We start from the raw sequence: 21,559 nt of genomic DNA on the forward strand, positions 1-21,559 counted from the left end.
GTACATCAAGTGACTAGTCAATATTAAATCAAGTAATTGCTACATTCAAGTGACGAAATACGGAACCATTAAGTGACCATATAACAAGAGATGTGTTTGTCAGAAACACAATGCCACCTAATGCGCCGCTTTTTGTGTGTGACCTTTGACCTTGAAGGATGACCTTGACCTTTCACCACTCAATATGTGCAGCTCCATGAGATACACATGCATGCCAAATATCAAGTTGCTATGTTCAATATTTCAAAAGTTATTGCAAAACTTTACTGTAAGGTTAAAGTTTTGGGCAGAATGACAGAAGGACGGATTGACAGACAGACAGGCCAAAAACAATATGCCCCCGATCATTCGATCCGGGGGCATAAAAAGTTATGAAAATTTATGTTATTTTTTTTTTTACCTTTGACCTTAAAGGTTGACCTTGACCTTTCACCACTCAAAATGTGCAGCTCCATGAGAAGTAAGTAAGAGATTGAATGGAGAAATGATTTTTTTTTATTTTTGACCTTTGACCTTGAAGGATGACCTTGACCTTTCACCACTCAAAATGTGCAGCTACACGAGAAGTAAGTAAGAGATTGAATGGAGAAATGGATTTTTATAATTTTTGACCTTGACGGATGACCTTGATATTTCACCACTCAAAATGTGCAGCTCCACGAGTTACACATGCATGCCAAATATGAAGTTGTTGTGTTCAATATTAAAAAAGTTATGATAAAACTTTAACAAAGGTTAAAGTTTTAGAAAAGAAATATACAATGATATTTGATATTTGAACTTCACTTTTCACCACTTAATATGAGCAGTTCCTTGAGATACACATGCATGGTAAATATCAAGTTGGTATGTTCAATATTGCAAAAGTTATCAAACTTTAACCAAGGTAAAAGTTTTGGACAGACAGACAGACAGACAGACAGACAGACAGACAGACAGACAGACAGACAGACAGACAGACAGACAGACAGACAGACAGACAGACAGACAGACAGACAGACAGACAGACAGACAGACAGACAGACAGACAGACAGACAGACAGACAGACAGACAGACAGACAGACAGACAGACAGACAGACAGACAGACAGACAGACAGACAGACAGACAGACAGACAGACAGACAGACAGACAGACAGACAGACAGACAGACAGACAGACAGACAGACAGACAGACAGACAGACAGACAGACAGACAGACAGACAGACAGACAGACAGACAGACAGACAGACAGACAGACAGACAGACAGACAGACAGACAGACAGACAGACAGACAGACAGACAGACAGACAGACAGACAGACAGACAGACAGACAGACAGACAGACAGACAGACAGACAGACAGACAGACAGACAGACAGACAGACAGACAGACAGACAGACAGACAGACAGACAGACAGACAGGACAAAAACAATATACCCCCGATCTATTGATCCAGGGGCATAAACAAGTTATTGAAGATACCAGAAGGATATCAAAATAGTCTGTATACATGACAGCCACACAATAAAGTATGAAAGTAAAACAGGATCAGATGATTATGAGAATTGAAAAACCTTGATGGATCAAAAAACAAACAAGAGGGCCTGATAGGCCCAAAGTCGCGCACCTGAGATAACAAGATATTATTATTATATAATCCAAGTTAGTGCCAGTGTAAACTCCTTGTAAGATCCACTAAATGATAAAAAATTTGAAAGCAACTCCAGTCAATTAAATGTAACAACTCCAGTCTCAACAGCGTGGGCATGCAATTATGGTTTCAACTCCAAGTGTATAGATATAAGGATTTGTAATCAGTGTTCAACTCCAAGTTAGTGCCAGTGTAAACTCCTGGTCAGATCCAGTAAATGATCAAAATTTCGAAAGCATCTCCAGTCAGTTAAATAACACAACTCCAGTCTCAACAGTGTGGGTATGTCATTATGGTTTCAACTCCAAGCATATGGATATTTGGATCAGTAATCAGTGTTCAACTGCCATATCAATCTCCGTAACCGCTTCAATGTGATTCTCTGCACTCCACAATGACGGAAAGCGGTACATGTGTTTTGGTCAACCAAATGGCACGTTACTATTAGAACGTCTAATGTGGTGATTGTTCCACATTTGAGAGGCCCGGTCAAGTTCGTCCTGTAACGTAAAATATATGAGATGTAAACAGTCGTTAAACTGCTGGACTACTGACATCCTCAGTCGAGAGCCACCGATCACTGAATGTTTCGACCCATTAATCTCGATACATTCTCCTGGTGGTGGGTCCGCAGGGGTTGATCAATCCCCTACGTGTCAGTAGACGGCTGCCAGCTCCTCTCTTCTCTCCTCAGCCAAAGCCATCTCGATGCTCTCTCCGCTGCATCCCCAAGTCTGTTGACCGCTCGCTTTCTGTCTCTTCCTGTCAGGCCAAGTGCATTGAAAAGTCTCCAGAGAGACTTTGACGGAAAGCCTCGGACGCCGACCTCCACTGGGAATAGCCACGTGTGCCACCCCTTCTCCTTGCATTCCCTCTGCAGATCAGCATATTTTGCTGTTTTTCTCTCCATCGCCTCATCACAGCGCGACTCCCAAGGAACTGTGAGTTCAACCATCACCAGACACTTGTCCTTTGCCGACCAGATCACCATGTCGGGGCGTTGTGTTGTCTGGACTACACTTGGGAAAACCAGCCTGCGTTTCAGGTCAACAGCCATCTCCCATGACTGCGCACGATCTAGGATCGATGCTGCTTGCGCCTGCTGCTTCTTGATGGTTTCCCCTTCCTTTACAAACTGCATCTTTCTGGTCTCTTTCACAGTCCTCTTCTTTCGCCTCTCCCTTTCCACTATGTCTGCCAGTTCTTGGAGGACCTTGTCGTGTCTCCACCTGTATCTTCCTTGTGTAAGGGCTGTCTGGCAAGATGATAGTGTATGTTCTAGCGTGCCTATCTTTCCGCAAAGTGGGCAGGTTGGGTCGTCACGTTTTCCCCATCTGTGCAGGTTTGCTGGTGAAGGTAGCAGGTCGTAGACTGACCTGAGCAGGAAACTGATGCGCAGAGGTTCGCTACGCCAGATATCCGCCCATGTCATCTTCTTTCCTGTAGTCTGCCACTTTGTCCAAGCACCCTGGCACCCCATTGCCACTGCCCTTATGCCTCGATCTTCTTCTACGGCCAGACGTACCTCTGCCTGGACCATCTCCCTCCTTGTCCTACTGTCCGCCTTCTTCCAACTCCTCGTCTCCGCAGAGCCCAGACCTTGTGTTCCCACTGCCGTTGTTCCCACAATGTCTTTGTGTCGCAGGCGGCTCTCGGCTTGCGCTACAGCCTGGCTAGCGGACCACTTTCTTCCCGTCCTGGTCTCAACACCTGCTCTTCGGACCATGTCATCCCTTGAATCCTTCAGCGTCATGACAAGTCTGGCCTTTGCCACCTTGTACTCCTCCACTAACGAACTCAATGGGAGCTGTAGTTGATTTGATCGTCCAAAGAGTCCAATGTTGCTGAAGCTGGGTGGTACGCCAAGCCACTTTCGCAAATGCCTACTAATGGTTCTCTCCAGTCCTTCCACCACTGTTGTTGCCACCTCATAAAGCATCAGTGGCCACATCAGTCGTGGGAGAAGTCCATTCTGGAATAACCAGGCCTTCAATTTGCCAGGTAGTCCGCTTTTGTCAATTTGCTTCAGCCCTTCAGTGAGCTGGTTCTTGATGCGCTTGATGTTGTTCCCATCTTGGAGTGTAGCATCATACCACTTCCCAAGGCATTTAATGGGGCTGTCCATTATCGATGGTATGTCCTCACCTTGCACTGTCAGATTGAATTTCTTGGTTGGTTGGCCTTTCCTGATAACAAGTGCTCTGGACTTTCTGGGTTTGAACCTCATTCTGGACCAAGTTGCTGCCTCTTCTAGGGCCGAAAGCATCCACCTTGCTTGGATGTGGGTCTTTGCTGTCAGAGTGAGGTCATCCATGAATCCCTTAACTGGAGGTAAGTAGATTCCTGATGCTGCTTTTGGACCACGTGTCTCTCTCTTCGCCGCATTGATGATGAGGTTTATACCCATCACAAACAGGACCACAGAGATTGTGCATCCTGTGACAATGCCTTTCTCCAAGCTTTGCCATGCTGTTGTCTTGTCTCCCACAGCAAAGCGTAGCTTAATGCCTCTGTAGTAGTCTTTTACCAGGTTACAAACGTGTTCTGGTACATGATACTGCTCAAGTGCCTTCTCAATCAACTTGTGGGGTATTGATCCATAAGCGTTGTCAAGGTCTAGCCACACTACAATCAGGTCATCATGGTTCACTCGTGCCTCCCTGATCACTTGGCTGAGAACACTGGTATGCTCGACGCAGCCTGAAAATCCTGGAACTCCACCCTTCTGAATTGACGTATCAACGTAGTTGTTGTCAGTAAGGAACGTTGTCAGTCGCTTGGCTAGGACTGCAAAGAATATCTTCCCCTCTACGTTGAGCAGAGAAATGGTCCGGAACTGACCAATATCCTTCGAGTCCTTCTCCTTTGGGGCGAATATTCCCTCCGCTCTCTTCCAGCAATCCGGGATTTTGCCCTTTCTCCAAATAACTCTAAGTAGGGTCCATAGTTTCCGAAGAATGCCAGGGCACATCTTATAGACACGATAAGGAATGCCATTCGGGCCTGGGGCTGAGCCTGTCCTCGCTTTCTTCACTACGTGCTTTACCTCAGACAATGATGGCTCCTTTGTGTCCAAAGGAGTTTCTGGTGGGTCTTCTGGTTCTAGCCTTGAACAGTCACCCAGTGGAACCTCCCGTGAAGGATCACTGTGGACATTGCGTAAGTGCTGTTCTATGTCCTCCATACTGCTCTCTAATGTTCCTGATCGTTCGTTGTCAAGGATGTCTTTGGAGAACTGGTATGGATTCTGGATGAATCTAGCTCTCTGTTTCTCCCTCTTCCTTTTCCTCTGTCTTGTTTGCTCAGCCTTGTTGAGAGTGCTCAGTTTCTCTCGTAAAATGCTTCGTAACTGTTGGAGTCCTACTTTCTCTTCTTCCTTGGCTTTTCTATACTGCCTCTTTACACTTGTAAGCTCCTTTCTGGTCTGTTTGATTAGCCTCTGTCTTCTGCTGATGATTGGGGCTGGCTTCTCTGGCTTCTTCTCAACCAATCCAAACCTCTCTTTGCTTACAGTATAGATGAGGCCCGTCATTGCTCTTATCTTTCGGTCAGCTGGACCCTGGAGGGTTGTTTCCAGTATAGCGGAGACGTCTCGATCTAGCTCCTGCCACGCTCGCCGGTCTGTCGTCTTGGGCCATGCTATTCGCGGGCGCCTCTTCTCATCATCTCCCGGAGCTGTTTGTACTTGTGGTGCTGGTTCTGCATGTGCTGGAGTGTCATCCTCCAGTGGGGGAAGCAGATCAAGAAGAGGGTCACGGTCGTCCTCTTCCTGCTGCCTGCCCTGGGTGTTTGAAACCAGATTCTCAGAAGCGTAGAGGTTCCTAGTTCTATGGAATTCTTCCCGACTTGGATCCTCCAACGTCTCACCAGGTGTACCACCTGAGCGTTGCGTCTGGGTGTCTGATTTCCCACAATCAGTCCTGGCTTGATGTATCCACAGTCCCCTTAGATTCTTGCAGATCTTGTCACATTTGCCACACTTCACTACTGCTACTTCTCCGGTCAATGTCCGTTGTACAAGCCTAGTCGTCATCGGTGTATCCGTCCTTGTGAGTCTCTCATCCTCCCCCCCTCTCGGAAGACTCTGGGGGTATTCTTCTGTGTGTGAGTCTGTAGCTGATTTTGTGGTTGTTCCTTCACAGGAACTGCATTCAGGGCTGCCAACCCGTCGTGCCCTTCCCAGGCTTTCCTGGTGGTCATCTGTCTTTCCAGCGTCACCGTTCTATTCTCGGTTGTCATCCAGTCTTTCCTAGAAGTCACTGGTAAACCAGATGTGGAATGAGATGTAAACAGTCGTTAAACTGCTGGACTACTGACATCCTCAGTCGAGAGCCACCGATCACTGAATGTTTCGACCCATTAATCTCGATACATTCTCCTGGTGGTGGGTCCGCAGGGGTTGATCAATCCCCTACGTGTCAGTAGACGGCTGCCAGCTCCTCTCTTCTCTCCTCAGCCAAAGCCATCTCGATGCTCTCTCCGCTGCATCCCCAAGTCTGTTGACTGCTCGCTTTCTGTCTCTTCCTGTCAGGCCAAGTGCATTGAAAAGTCTCCAGAGAGACTTTGACGGAAAGCCTCGGACGCCGACCTCCACTGGGAATAGCCACGTGTGCCACCCCTTCTCCTTGCATTCCCTCTGCAGATCAGCATATTTTGCTGTTTTTCTCTCCATCGCCTCATCACAGCGCGACTCCCAAGGAACTGTGAGTTCAACCATCACCAGACACTTGTCCTTTGCCGACCAGATCACCATGTCGGGGCGTTGTGTTGTCTGGACTACACTTGGGAAAACCAGCCTGCGTTTCAGGTCAACAGCCATCTCCCATGACTGCGCACGATCTAGGATCGATGCTGCTTGCGCCTGCTGCTTCTTGATGGTTTCCCCTTCCTTTACAAACTGCATCTTTCTGGTCTCTTTCACAGTCCTCTTCTTTCGCCTCTCCCTTTCCACCATGTCTGCCAGTTCTTGGAGGACCTTGTCGTGTCTCCACTTGTATCTTCCTTGTGTAAGGGCTGTCTGGCAAGATGATAGTGTATGTTCTAGCGTGCCTATCTTTCCGCAAAGTGGGCAGGTTGGGTCGTCACGTTTTCCCCATCTGTGCAGGTTTGCTGGTGAAGGTAGCAGGTCGTAGACTGACCTGAGCAGGAAACTGATGCGCAGAGGTTCGCTACGCCAGATATCCGCCCATGTCATCTTCTTTCCTGTAGTCTGCCACTTTGTCCAAGCACCCTGGCACCCCATTGCCACTGCCCTTATGCCTCGATCTTCTTCTTCGGCCAGACGTACCTCTGCCTGGACCATCTCCCTCCTTGTCCTACTGTCCGCCTTCTTCCAACTCCTCGTCTCCGCAGAGCCCAGACCTTGTGTTCCCACTGCCGTTGTTCCCACAATGTCTTTGTGTCGCAGGCGGCTCTCGGCTTGCGCTACAGCCTGGCTAGCGGACCACTTTCTTCCCGTCCTGGTCTCAACACCTGCTCTTCGGACCATGTCATCCCTTGAATCCTTCAGCGTCATGACAAGTCTGGCCTTTGCCACCTTGTACTCCTCCACTAACGAACTCAATGGGAGCTGTAGTTGATTTGATCGTCCAAAGAGTCCAATGTTGCTGAAGCTGGGTGGTACGCCAAGCCACTTTCGCAAATGCCTACTAATGGTTCTCTCCAGTCCTTCCACCACTGTTGTTGCCACCTCATAAAGCATCAGTGGCCACATCAGTCGTGTGAGAAGTCCATTCTGGAATAACCAGGCCTTGAATTTGCCAGGTAGTCCGCTTTTGTCAATTTGCTTCAGCCCTTCAGTGAGCTGGTTCTTGATGCGCTTGATGTTGTTCCCATCTTGGAGTGTAGCATCATACCACTTCCCAAGGCATTTAATGGGGCTGTCCATTATCGATGGCATGTCCTCACCTTGCACTGTCAGATTGAATTTCTTGGTTGGTTGGCCTTTCCTGATAACAAGTGCTCTGGACTTTCTGGGTTTGAACCTCATTCTGGACCAAGTTGCTGCCTCTTCTAGGGCCGAAAGCATCCACCTTGCTTGGATGTGGGTCTTTGCTGTCAGAGTGAGGTCATCCATGAATCCCTTAACTGGAGGTAAGTAGATTCCTGATGCTGCTTTTGGACCACGTGTCTCTCTCTTCGCCGCATTGATGATGAGGTTTATACCCATCACAAACAGGACCACAGAGATTGTGCATCCTGTGACAATGCCTTTCTCCAAGCTTTGCCATGCTGTTGTCTTGTCTCCCACAGCAAAGCGTAGCTTAATGCCTCTGTAGTAGTCTTTTACCAGGTTACAAACGTGTTCTGGTACATGATACTGCTCAAGTGCCTTCTCAATCAACTTGTGGGGTATTGATCCATAAGCGTTGTCAAGGTCTAGCCACACTACAGTCAGGTCATCATGGTTCACTCGTGCCTCCCTGATCACTTGGCTGAGAACACTGGTATGCTCGACGCAGCCTGAAAATCCTGGAACTCCACCCTTCTGAATTGACGTATCAACGTAGTTGTTGTCAGTAAGGAACGTTGTCAGTCGCTTGGCTAGGACTATAGATTATATTAAAGAGATATCAGAAGGGAGTAGATATTTTGCATAGCTATATTGTGGTGCATTGCAATGCTGCTTCGAATCCTGGTTCCGTACGAGAATAGCCAAATCCATGATCAATATAAATTGTGCTGTGAAGACACTGTTAAACGTCTCAACAAAAAAAAAAGTCCTTAACCATACTGTATGCCGAAACTATGTATATTGTTGTTGTTGTTTTTAAATAAAATATATTTTAATGTATGGATCAACATTATGATTGCAATGTGAAAATGAATTTTTTTAATGTTTTAGAAGGCATGATTATATTTACTCCAAGAAATGTTTGCTGAATTTAATATCGGCGGTGTAACGAAGAAGGGGAATTATATCATAAGAAAGGACTGGACGAGTCCACATACGGACAGACAGAACGACGGACAAATCTAACTGCTGACTGATCCAACTAAAACTTGTACTGTGGGCAGTACTATTTGTAAATTGTATAGCCTTAGTTTAAATAAATCAAAGCACAAACTAACATCTTTAAACTTGTTCGACATGCGGGCACTTTCTTTTTTTGTACACATCTAGGAGGACATTTTTGAACAAATCGTTTTCCACGTTATATAAATAATTACAATATTTTTATATACATTTTAAAATAAAATATTAAAGCTTCTCAAGAAAATGCATGTATTTATATTAGCTAACTCAAATAAACGCACCTAGCCTTAAACTTTATGTAGTCTCATGAACGAATATAGTTGGAAGCAGTTAAATGGTAGGGAATAAAATATCAAATTTTGGAAATAAAAATGACGATTCGTAAAAAAGTGCAATGCGGGTCTCGTTGAATGTCGCGTGTATTAATTTAGCAATTGAAACTGATGATCGTTGTACAAAAAAGTCGTTTGGTTCCGATGACAAGTCCCCGCCCCCCTCCCCCCCCCTAAAAAAAGAGAACGTGTCGGTTCATAGGCTTATTTTTATTTCTTTATATTATTTTATTATTATTTTAATTTTATTTATTTACTCTTTTTTTTTGGGGGGGGGGGGGGGAGAGGTAACGTATGATCTGTTTTATATGTAGTTCAAGCTTGTAATTATCATAAATAATTGTACATTCATAATTTTATACTGTGCATAAAAACATTTAACAACGGCATCAAAATGTGTGTCTACACTCCAGAATAATGTATGAGGTTGGGTGGTAAAAGGTAGGGTATGTCAATTCACTAGAACCTGACAACTTTCTTTTGCCTAACGAGTATGCGTAATATTTGATTTTTACCTGAATTAATGCAAGGAAACATAACTGGACTAAGCTTCTGTCCAGAAAATCTCCGCTGAAACTGCCACTATCCGTAGGTCTCTTAACTGTTCAATCCAGTATTGCATATGGTGTCGTCTCAGGTAACCCCACCAACTTTCGATTCTTTGATTTGCTGTACTGGCTCTATCTATATAAGATCTATCATGGTCAGGAGAATCGCGTCTGAAAAATGTTTGAAATTTTCGGACGTGTCCATTCTCTGTCCCCTAATCTCCGCGAACAAAACGAGGACATCCACCATGTATTTTTACAGCCTCGAGATAGTACCCACCGATTACCCTGGGGTTATTATTTGTATGATACACATTCAGCCAAATCATACGTCTTGAGAAGCCACATATGCACCCGCTTATAAAGAGTCCAAACGGCTTAAGTTTATCGTAGCCATCAAAGTGCCAAATGAAGTTTTGACCAGAAGCATAATATGCACGCCTGCGGATACTTCTTGATCTCCTCAAAGAAACGCCTACTGGGTCCAAGTGTAATAAAATGATACGCACATCTTCCATTCGTACATTCAAACCACTTTCTTTACATCTGGCGGCCATCATACGATATCCATGCAGTTGGACGGATTGAGGAAGTTCGTTTTGTATAAAATGAGTTACGCTAGCCATGTTTGAATATTGTCTTCTTTTCAGTTCTAATTCAATTAATTTTCTTTTCAAATGGCAAATACTTATTTGAACACCATAGTCCATTCGCAATACATGCTGAATTTCCCAGTTTTACAAACCCTTTTCAAACAAATCACATAGTTTTTCCATTTTTTGATAATCAATGGCTGATCTGATGCGTATTATCATTGGTCAGCTATGACGTGCGCACGTCATAACTATGGCGTGCGCACGTCATAGCTATCGCGTGCGCACGTCATAGCTACGACTGTTAAAAAAATATTTCCTATGCCCCCTTTATGCCACTCTATGACGTGCGCACGTCATAGCTATGACGTGCGCACGTCATACAGACTGTTAAATAAAATATTTCGTATGTCGCTTTTATGCCACCGTAACTGTTTGTTTAAAAAAAATATTATTTTAACAGCATAATTTCGTCTTTGTGTATTGAATTAATAACGATTGACTCGATTTCTGTTTTGTTAAACAAGAAGGAAGCTAGCCAAAGCGTTTTGCATGACGTGACGTCACAATGTTTTTGCTGCGGCGTGTGTTTTCCCATATTAAATATTTAAACACAAAATACTGGAAAACTATATATTTTAGAAACATTTCAACGAATGTTGTAAATGTGACAGGATAAATAGAATAATAGGTTGGTGACGTGGATGGAGAATGGTTATCTGGCTCGTCGGAGGATCTTATCGGGTGAGCCGAAAACTTCCTCCGACTTGCCAGATAACCATTCTCCATCCACGTCACCAACCTATTATTCTCTATATCGATATTTTCCTTTACGGTGAGGAGCTCGAAGTCGTAACTTCCTTCAAATATCTAGGGGTATACCTTTTTAAAAATGGCAGTTTTAACAGAACACACAAATGTATAGCAGAGCACGCTTCTAAGTCAATGCATCGATTATTTTATATCTTCAATAAATACGATTTCAGTGCAAAAAGCAAACTGAAACTTTTCGATATTTTAGTTGCATCAGTCTTAAACTACTCATCCGAAATATGGGGAATAACGCGAACAACGGTATTGAAGCCGTTCACACGAAGTTCCTAAGGAAGATATTATGCGTTAATCAGTCAACTTATCTCAGCGCCCTGTACGGTGTATTCGGACGAATTCCTTTGAAAGAAATACAAAAAATAAATATTGTCAAGTACTGGTTTAAACTACTCTCGGCGTGATACGACTTATATACAACATGTTAAAAAACGATGCAAATAACGGTAATACTTACGGTAATCAAAACTGGGATTGGCACGTGAAAAGCATTCTGGAAAACATTAGGATGTCTGAACTATGGGTCAATCAAAACATTACTAAAGTACAATTACAGCTTTGTAAACAAAGGATAATGGATATTTATTCACAAACATGGCATAGCGAAGTGATAAATTCCCCACGTTTCTCATCGTATTGCCTATTTAAGAACCATTTTACACTTGAATCATATTTAGATAAAGTAAATGAAACACAATATAGAATCGCACTTTGTAGGTTCCGCTTATCATCCCATAGTCTCGAAATAGAAAGGGGCGGTATAATAATATCGAACGAGAAAATCGGAAGTGTAAATTATGCACCATGAACGTAATAGAAAATGAATATCATTTCCTACTAGTATGTCCAATATATTCACACCTACGAAAAAAACTTATTAAACCGCACTATTGCAGATGGCCAACAATAAATAAATTTGCAAGATTCATGTCCAGCAAAATAAAAACTGAAATGATAAGTACTGCCAAAGACCTATAATAGTATATATAGGTCTTTGGTACTGCGAAGTTTATTTACGATGCAAATAACTTAAGACAGCATCTCGATTCGTAATTTCTATATTTAATCAGTAATCAATAAGTAATCTTGATGTTAATGGTAAAATTAAAACATAAAAATGCTAGGAATGTGTACCTTGTGTGTTTTTGCCATCACTAACAAATATATAATTAATGCTCATTTTCAAATAAGAGGGCTATGAACCTGTATAGGTTTTATCAAAGACCTATAATAGGTGTATTATAGGTCTTTGGCTTTATTGATAAATAAATGTATGTTGTTGTTGTTGTATACTCACATATGTATAATAAATGCTCATTTTCATATGTGAAAGCTATAAACTTGTATAGGCTTTATTGATGAATACATGTTGTTGCTTGTTGTTTTCTTGCATATAATAAATTAATGCTCATTTTCATATGTGAGGGCTATGAACTCGTATTAGCTTCATTGATAAATTGATGTTGTTGTCGTTGTATATATCTCATAACATACACAAAAAGAATTGTATTATAATATGACTAAACAGTGCATTACGTAATTTACTTAAATTTTTAAAGTTATTTATTTAAAATATTCAACGTAGATAGATTCCTAAAATTGTATTTCAGACATACCCACATATAACATTCGTATGCACACATGTTGATTTCTCCAAATAATAGTGAAAATTCTTCCAATCGTATGTCGTGTAAGTAATTAGTAAATATAAGATGTGCAGTTGCAATATCAGATGCAATTATGCATTCCCTTCATAACTAACCATGTTAACCAGTTCATAACACCATCGTGCAATTTCTTTCTTCTACCATTACTTATAAATTGTATAATGCATATATTATGTAGGCTTTGAGCTTGTATAAGCTTTACTGCTGAATAAATGTTGTTGTTGACAACAAAGCAGGTATTCCACTTTTCCAGGTCCATTTTTAGATGGTCGCTTAGCGACCGTCTAAGGTGGTTAGTCTAAATTTCAGGTCGATACGCCTTAGCTACTAGGACCCCAATACCCGCTTACTACGCGTATCCGCGCGGGAAAGAGTTGTATAATTTATGCAAGAGGTTCGAGTTCTCCAATTATATTCATTCACATATGGAAACATGATATTAATATCGTGTTAAATGCAAAAGTTTCCAACGGTGCATTTATAGAAAAGAATCAATAAACAATGATCATATTGTACGTGTCGCGGAGGAGATTGTTTATGAACAAGGGCTGTTTGTAAAACATGCATGGCCCCCATACGGGCTCTCAGTTGTAGTGACAGCCATGGTGTGAATATGTTTTTTGTCACAGTGACCTTGACCTTTGACCTAGTGAACTGAAAATCAATAGGGGTCATCTTCGAGTCATGATCAATGTACCTATGAAGTTTCATGATCATAGGCATAAGCGTTCTTCAGTTATCAACGGAAAACCATTTTACTATTTCGGGTCACCGTGACCTTGACCTTTGACCTAGTGACCTGAAAATCAATAGGGGTTATCTGCCAGTCATGATCAATGTACCTATGAAGTTTCATGATCATAGGCATAAGCGTTCTTCAGTTATCATCCGGAAACCATTTTACTATTTCGGGTCAACGTGACCTTGACCTAGTGACCTGAAAATCTAAAGGGGTCATCTGCCAGTCATGATCAATGTACCTATGAAGTTTCATGATCCTAGGCATAAGCGTTCTTGAGTTATCATCCGGAAACCATTTTACTATTTCGGGTCACCGTGACCTTGACCCATGATCAATCTACCTATCAAGTTTCATGATCCTAGGCCTAAGCATTCTTGAGTTATCATCCGGAAACCATTTTACTATTTCGGGTCACCGTGACCTTGACCTAGTGACCTCATAATCAATAGGGGTCATCTGCGAGTCATGATCAATGTACCTATGAAGTTTCATGATCCTAGGCCCAAGCGTTCTTGAGTTATCATCCGGAAACCTCCTGGTGGACGGACCGACAGACAGACCGACCGACAGACCGCCATGTGCAAAGCAATATACCTCCTTTTCTTCGAAGGGGGGCATAATGAATAAAATAGTCCACTTTCGGCAGCGTCTTCATGACGTAGTATTTTTGCTCAGTCCATTCATAATATGAGGCTATTAATAGATGCACCTGTTGATAAACAAAGGAAAGTCCACGGGCGATAACAACGCAATAGGTTACGCTCTCAGTTACACCTCAATGACGTAGTACAGGTCATTCGTAAATTGAGGCTATTAATAGATTCGGGAAAAAGTTAATGCTTATTTATATTCTCAATTTATAAAATGTTGAACATAAGTTCAACTATAACTTCAGCGATACAATAGACAAAAACAAAAAAATGTTTCATAAGCGCTAAACCCGAATATAACAAACAATTAATAATAATAATACGAATGACCTGTTTCGTAACCTCGTTCATGCTACTACAGCGGGTATTTCTGGAAAACGTTCTTTGGTTCTCAACAGATAGCGGCGATCTTTTGTATTTACCGGTGCTAGCAACGCAATAGTAGAAGGTTAGTATAAGGTTTAGCTTGTTTATATTCACAGTTCTCAATACATAGACAGTTGGATATGAGTTCATCAATTACTACAAGCATACTATAGGCAACCTCGAAAATGCTTTATAATCGCTAAAACCGAAAACAACTAAATAAATTATATTAAATATATTTATAACAATAAATATCTTTTAAAAATGTAGTCGGCGTATACGCTGACTTTGAAATAAAGTTTGCAATTTACTTTTCTAAATAAATAAATACAATTAAACAAAAGTTAAACTATTGTGTTGTGTTTTTCACTTGTAGGTTGCATATTCACCGCATGAAATGTGTGTTAGCATTGTCAAACCACACATTAGTGTGAGTAGATAAAAATATACTACGGGACAGCACTTCATATGTGTCCTCATATGCCTTGTTAGGAGTATCTTTCTTCACTATCGAAATATATTGTATGTTGATATTTGATTTAAAACATTCTTTCGAAACATTCTTTCGTCAATAGCGCCGTCATGCGAAAATGGGTCTTATGTGTTTCGGCAACCGTTTGTTAAACCCAACATGTGCTTTTGCGCAGTCAGGCCATAGGCGATGCTGTTCGCTATAAAATCACTCAATATGTTATGTTTATCCTTACCAGAAGAAGAGATAGCTGAGTGAGCTATTTATATGATGGGCGCATATGGAATAAGACCCATTTTCGCATGACGAGGGTCATTACAAATCTCATTGCGAATTGAAAATGCCACATTTAAGAACAATGCTTTTTGATACAAAATTGAATTCAAAATAGCAAACTTGTTAATAATGGCAGCCTATCCACATATTAAGGAATGATTTCCAGACGTGCTGACCAAGTACATGTACGGCAAACATTGTGGTATGATAATTAAACGATTTTCTCTTATCGTGACACTATACTATTTCGCTAATGATTGTTTTCTCATCTTGGAGGCGAAAAAGAAATTCTGCGAGATGGATTGTAACGCGTAATTGTAACAGGGCCACAATTTGTTTCGTTTGAGCATACAGAGAGTAGTCCGAAATTCCTTACACTGAACAGTGCTACATCCGATGAATTGAGCACATACGCAGTGATGTAGCAAAATATCAGAGGTTGTATCTCGAATCAGCTTATTAAATATTCGAAAATATTCATGCGTGTCTGTTGGCGTTATGTAAAAGTCACTTAGATGAAAAGTGAGTAAAACAGCTACGCCTAAAAGCGCATTAGTGCTCTATACCTATGTTTATGTCAGCGTTGTTGACATCGTGTGAACTGCTCGGGTAACAAGTAAAGCATGAACAGCAATGTTTATATTCTTTTATTCCTCCATATACAAGAAACAAAGATTATTGTATATTTTGAATTTGTATATGGTGTCAAAAATTAAAAGTTTTGTACACGGAACTTTCATTATGAATTTATATTCTTGGTGAGATAGTTATTTGATATTAGAAAAAATATTCCTTTAAAGCGGGTATATACGATTTTGTCAAATATTTATGAATTTATATAAAATGTGTAAAAAACTTATTATATATATATTTCAATATAAATTAAAATAAAAATTAAGAAGAACATGTGCCGAAAAACGCGAAATAAGCCAGATATTTAATTCTGAAATTGAAAACGGCTGTACAGCCGAATTCGCCAGCATGTATACCAGACATGTACGATGTGAATCTAAACTTAGTTCAACAGTTTATTTGAATTCCTGCAACACTATCTATTCATACGACACACAAACACTTACTCCGATCCTAATACAAAGACGAATGCTTCGGTTATTGTAGGAAAATATGTACGTCACAATCGGCTCGGGGCGCTAATTTGTCTTTGCTGCATTTTATGAAATTTGGCTTATATGTATAATTTTTGTTGCCTATTTTGTGTTATTGTAACATATTTTATCAATATATTACAATTAAACACATATCAAAAATCATATATACCCGCTTTAAGTTCTCATTACCATTTTCATCATACTTTCTAAGCTTTCAGAACATCCAAAAAGTAAAATAAAATTTTTGTCTAAGTTATTTCTATGAAATAATAAGGATGATAACGCGACCTGTGCGCTATGACACACACTTTATAAAGTTGAATGGCGTGTGTTCATTTCAAACTTGCGATTGATTTTGAAAAATGAATTGCGTGTTAAATGATGCAATAGCTAACATCTTCAGTGCCTTCAGCGCTTTGATTTCCATTGTCTTTGACTGTGTGGGTTTTACCATACGCTGCAGTGTTTACCAACTGGCAGTCAATGTGACTGCACTCTTCGTAATTTTTTTTCTTTTTTGCTCCTTCTTTTTTACTCGTTAACCGCCTTTTTGGTTACGATTCACGATTGTTGTTTTTTATGTTGTCGCGAAAATATATTCCTTCAGGTTCATTTTTTACAAGATTTTTAAAGAAAAACCTATTTTGACGTCGTAATATACTGTACTATGCATATTATTGATACAATCTATTATTGATTGATATAAAACATGTTTTTATTCAAGATTTATACTTTGTTAATAAACCGAACAAAACAGACATCTCACGACTTCAGTTACGATATTTACCGACATTAGCTGACGTCAACCGATCTTATATTATATTAGATATTATTGGGATGAATCTTCTGACCAAGTTTTATGAGGATCGGACAATACATGTGGCCTCTAGAGTGTTAACAAGATTTTGCTATAGCCATATAAGGAAAAATGCCCCCCCTTGGTAGCCATGTTTTTCAAGCAAACGTAACTATTTTCGAACTCATCCAAGATATCTTTGAGACCAATCTTCTGACCAAATTTCATGAAGATTAAACAGTAAATGTGGCCTCTAGAGAGTGAACAAGGCAAATGTTGACGTCGCACAATGGACAACGGACAAAAGGCGATCACAAAAGCTCACCATGAGCACGTTGTGCTCAGGTTAGCTAAAAATGTGACATGAATTTGATGTCTCTAACATTTATTTTGTAGAAACACTATGGTATTGAACATGACAGTGCTTGAAGCTTACACATTAATAATTCCATCAAACACTGACACAGCTGGAAAGTCTTCTGAAACACTGTAAGGGCTTTTACAAAAAGACACTTGATTCATAACATTTCAAACAACAATAATATACCGAATAATATTAACACATAGCACTGTCTTCTTAAACAGTTAATAAATAACATACAATAAAACAAAATAAGTACAAATACTGATTCTTTTCATGAGAAAACATAACGCAAAATATACAATATAATGCAACATCTTGCAAACAATATATAATTTTAACTGTTAACTATTTTAATAATTAAACAAACACAACACTCTATAAAGATATGTAATTCAAATAACTATAAAACAAACACAAAACAGAAATAACAGAAACATATTTAACAATACATTCTTCAAACACGAAATGTGCAATATTTGCAAAAACAAACAAACTAAGCAAGTGACATGCACTTATTGGATAAAAATTACTACTATTGCACATTTGAATGATTATTTATTACTTTCTGAACAATATCTATTAATTTTATTTGCGTAAAACAACAAAAACTACACCAAAATATTCAAATACTAATTCATGATCTATAGCAGATGCTAAGAAATTACATACAAAATTATATATCTATTTGTATCACTTCATTTAAAATTTGCAAATAAATTAATATTTACACAAATTTCATAATTACATGTAACTGGGCATTTGCTTTCAATTTGCTTGATATTTCTAGACGTTGCAACGTAATATCAGCAAAATAACGTTACATGCTTGGGCATGCAGCCAAACAAAATGATGCGAATAAAAAAAACCTCAAAAAGCTTATATTACACCTGTTTAAAATAAACATATTTGTAATGTTTATATTACATATAAAAAAGGTGCAATATGTGATAAAAACAATGATGTAAAAATTAATAAATTAATTTTTGACAAACTGTGGAAATAAAATGGCTGCTGCTTACAGTTATAAAATGTCAATTTTTAGCATTGCAAAAAACTTTACCCCGTAAATATCAAACATGCATGCTTATTTATCCAAACTGTTGTATGAAAAGTATATTATAGAAAAAAACATGCAAATAAATAATTAGCAAGACATGGACTGTTTTAACATTCAAGGTAGATTAATACCATTTGGTAAAATTAGTATATTACATAGATTCTACACACAAAGGCATATGATATTGAACATGTGGATCTTATCAAGTCAAGAAAGGGATTCTAAAATGAAATGTTAATGTCAATGAAAAATGTATCAAAATAATCTTTTCATTTCTGAAAAATAAGTCTTATTCAAATAACGAAATGAATAAATATGCATATTTGTAACTATCTTTAGAATAATATTGAGAAAGAAAAAAATCGGTTTGCAATGACTAGAAATTTCAAGAAAAACAAAGGTGAAAACAAAGCAATCATCTACACTCATCTTTATTAACTGCACTTATTTAAATAATGCCGACAAAAGTATAGTACCTTCTAATTATAGCAGCATAAGAAACTTTTTTGAAAACTCTGTGATACATCTTTAAACAACGGACTACAATATATATGCAAGTAACAACAACACATTCAGTTTTTAGACATACTTTGAACTGAGGCATAAATACAATTTTCCAACAATTACACAAATTGATCAAATAGTGAACATGATTGCGCATGTCATGACAATGCATCGTGTACACAATTTAACATCGTTTTAATACTACCGGTATATACAACAATTTAATTTAATTTTCCTACCTTAAGGCAATAATATTTTTAATGTGCTTTTATACTTGCCTAAGTATTCTGCCATTTTAATGTCTCAGTCATCTGGTAAAAACTTAAATTACAAATTTTACAAAAAACAACAACAGACTTAAAAATCAAAGATATTAAAAGAATAATACTTTCTAGTGTAAACATTAACACTAAGTGATTTTAAAACAACAATATTAAAATCAGTTATTAAAAAGTTGAAGTCTTACTTTAGTTTAAACCAAATATTAAAATTAATCATTTATTTTTCAGTACTTATTACAGAACTAGTTAAATTTATTAATCAGTATTTATTTTTAATTATGCAAAAAACATAATTAGGAGAGAACATTTTAAGTAAACTAATATAAACGTTGACATGCTATATAAAATAAGTCTTGCAAATACTAAAAATAACAAGAGCTACCGGGTCAGACAGATGCCCCCAAAACAGGGCCTTGACATCCATCACACAACCTGTGATGACATATCGAACGGAAACCAATTTTACCCTTTATGTCACAGTGACCTTGACCTTTAAACTAGAGACCCTAATTTCAATAGGGGTCATCTACTGTCCAAGGCCAATGCACACGTGAAGTATCAAGCAAATCGGTCGATTCGTTGACGACTTATAGATCAGAAACGATTTTCACACTTACTGTCATAGTGACCTTGACCTTTGACCTAGTGACCCCAATTTAGATAGAAATTATCTACTTTGACCTAGTGACCCCAATTAAGATAGAAATCATCTACTGTCCAAGGCAAATAAACATGGGAAGTATTAAGCCAATCAGTCAATTTGTTGACGAGTTATTGATCTGAAAAGAGTTTCACACTTATTTTGACAGTAACCTTAACTGTTGACCTGGTAACCCCAATTTCATTTGGGGTCATCTACTGTCCAAAGCCAAATGCACATGTGATTTATCAAGCCAATCAGTCGATTTTTGTTGATGAGTTATTGCTCGGAAAAAAACTGGTCTCCAGACAGACATCCAGCAAAACAAATACCTTCTTCAAAAGGGGGGCATAAAAAAGATTGTTTGCCTCTGAGAATAATTTACAAATGTTTATAGTTGAGTTGCATCATTCCAAAATGGGTCTAATGCCATATGCTAATCAGTGTAGCCCCAGACCAGCCTGCATATTTGCGCACTCTGAAAGGCTACCCTGCGCGCTTATGAGACACATTTTAACACATTTAAATTAAATTTATTATTTCTTTCAATAATATTTGTGATGTTTGTAGTCTGCCAGTTCTTTTAATTTTGTCGCTGTATGAATATATTTGTTTTTAAATACCTCATATCTTAATAGTCTATAGGATTGATTATGTATCATTTAACGCTGATGTTTTGTTTTAAATATGCATGTTATTATCGTTATTATTGTAAATGTTGGTTAATAGCTATTCATAGCTAATGTTTCTTTGTTACACATGTACCGACTTAAAATAAAATTTGATTTGATGATTTGAGACAGCAAAACCTTTAATGATTTAAAAGCAGCTCATCAGCAGACAGCGCAACTTCACTGGCTGGACTGATGCTACACTGGTAACATCTGGCATAAGATTCATTGTCCCATGAAGTGGCTCTAGTTTTATGTCTGCAGTGAAAGCAGCTGATGAAGATCTGACAGCATTTCACACGTTAATTGCGCTGGTGGGTGGTTTAAGTGGGAACTTCAGTGAATATCAGTCTGAAGAGAAAACACATGGAAATTAAAGAATAAATACACCACTGTTTAATGATTGATGACATAATGTACTGGAACTAGTTCTTTAAAATTTTAACCAATGGGTTTCCTCAGTATTTACATGTTGGGAAGGTTCAGTCCTGCAGAACAAGTTAATACGGTTCTTTGTGTTAATTACAGACGGGGATAATTTATCTAGGAATATTAAATTATGTATGTTAAACAAATTAACTATTGTTATCATTAATCAATTCCTTTTAACAACTGTACCTAGACTTATACAAATATCATGTATAAGAAGTCCAGAGCATGACACTCTTCTCCAAATAAAATTGTGTACTTAAAGCTAAGGGAGGTAAACTCTTGTGAAACACTACAATTTGCAGTTACTGCTTCCAATGTTTACAGCCATTGCTATTAAAAGATTCTGATACTTGAAGATCTACTGGTGAATGCCCAGCACTTATTAGATTCATTTTAATTGGTACCAAAAGTCTTCCTTCTACACATTTCAGGAAATATTTCAAAGTGTGATACATGTGTAACAAGTGGGTATGACTGAACAATCAACCTTGGCAATAAACCTGCATACAAATAAAGGGACAGTTTAAGAAAATAACAATTTTCAAAGAGAAATCCTATATTGAATAAATATTGAACACTTATATTCAAACAAGCAAAAAAACACTGCTGACTTATTAA

General features: G+C 39.0%; 4 protein-coding genes across 7 annotated transcripts in view; 1 reads left to right on the plus strand and 3 right to left on the minus strand.

Annotated features, from left to right (window-relative positions):
• The window catches only part of LOC127832683 (nicotinamide phosphoribosyltransferase-like), a 128,398-nt gene extending 120,489 nt beyond the window's left edge, over positions 1 to 7,909 (plus strand). The window contains exon 10 of one of the 2 annotated variants that reach the window (XR_008027060.1): positions 7,900 to 7,909. The gene's annotated coding sequence lies outside the window, so the exon portion shown is untranslated. Of the gene's footprint in view, positions 1 to 4,137; positions 4,148 to 7,899 lie in introns of those variants that run through there. The other variant, XR_008027059.1, reaches the window with a different exon arrangement.
• LOC127831564 (uncharacterized) lies at positions 2,287 to 5,670 on the minus strand. Its single transcript, XM_052356545.1, has one exon. It carries the CDS (start codon positions 5,668 to 5,670, stop codon positions 2,287 to 2,289), a length of 3,384 nt encoding a protein of 1,127 aa, XP_052212505.1.
• Positions 6,049 to 10,269, minus strand: LOC127831565 (uncharacterized). Its single transcript, XM_052356546.1, has 2 exons — positions 10,239 to 10,269; positions 6,049 to 8,186 (listed from the first exon to the last, which is right to left on the minus strand). The coding sequence occupies exons 1-2, from the start codon at positions 10,267 to 10,269 to the stop codon at positions 6,049 to 6,051; spliced, it is 2,169 nt and encodes a 722-aa protein (XP_052212506.1).
• Positions 10,270 to 17,360: 7,091 nt separating this feature from the next.
• Positions 17,361 to 21,559, minus strand: part of LOC127832689 (uncharacterized) — a 35,355-nt gene continuing 31,156 nt past the window's right edge. For all 3 annotated transcript variants that reach the window (XM_052358324.1, XM_052358323.1, XM_052358322.1), the window contains exon 7: positions 17,361 to 20,860. In XM_052358324.1, coding sequence (XP_052214284.1) covers positions 20,846 to 20,860 — 15 coding nt within the window. In that variant the 3' untranslated portion in view covers positions 17,361 to 20,845. The remainder of the gene's footprint in view (positions 20,861 to 21,559) is intronic.

Source organism: Dreissena polymorpha, chromosome 5 (genome assembly GCF_020536995.1).
Source record: "Dreissena polymorpha isolate Duluth1 chromosome 5, UMN_Dpol_1.0, whole genome shotgun sequence".
NCBI lineage: Eukaryota > Metazoa > Mollusca > Bivalvia > Myida > Dreissenidae > Dreissena > Dreissena polymorpha.

Coding starts and splice junctions, on each gene's coding strand:
- LOC127831564 (XM_052356545.1), bottom strand. CDS start 5,670: ATGACGACTAGGCTTGTACAACGGACATTGACCGGAGAAGTAGCAGTA.
- LOC127831565 (XM_052356546.1), bottom strand. CDS start 10,269: ATGGAAAAACTATGTGATTTGTTTGAAAAGG. Junction 8,187..10,238: donor ATGTGATTTGTTTGAAAAGG/GTTTGTAAAACT, acceptor TATAATCTATAG/TCCTAGCCAAGCGACTGACA.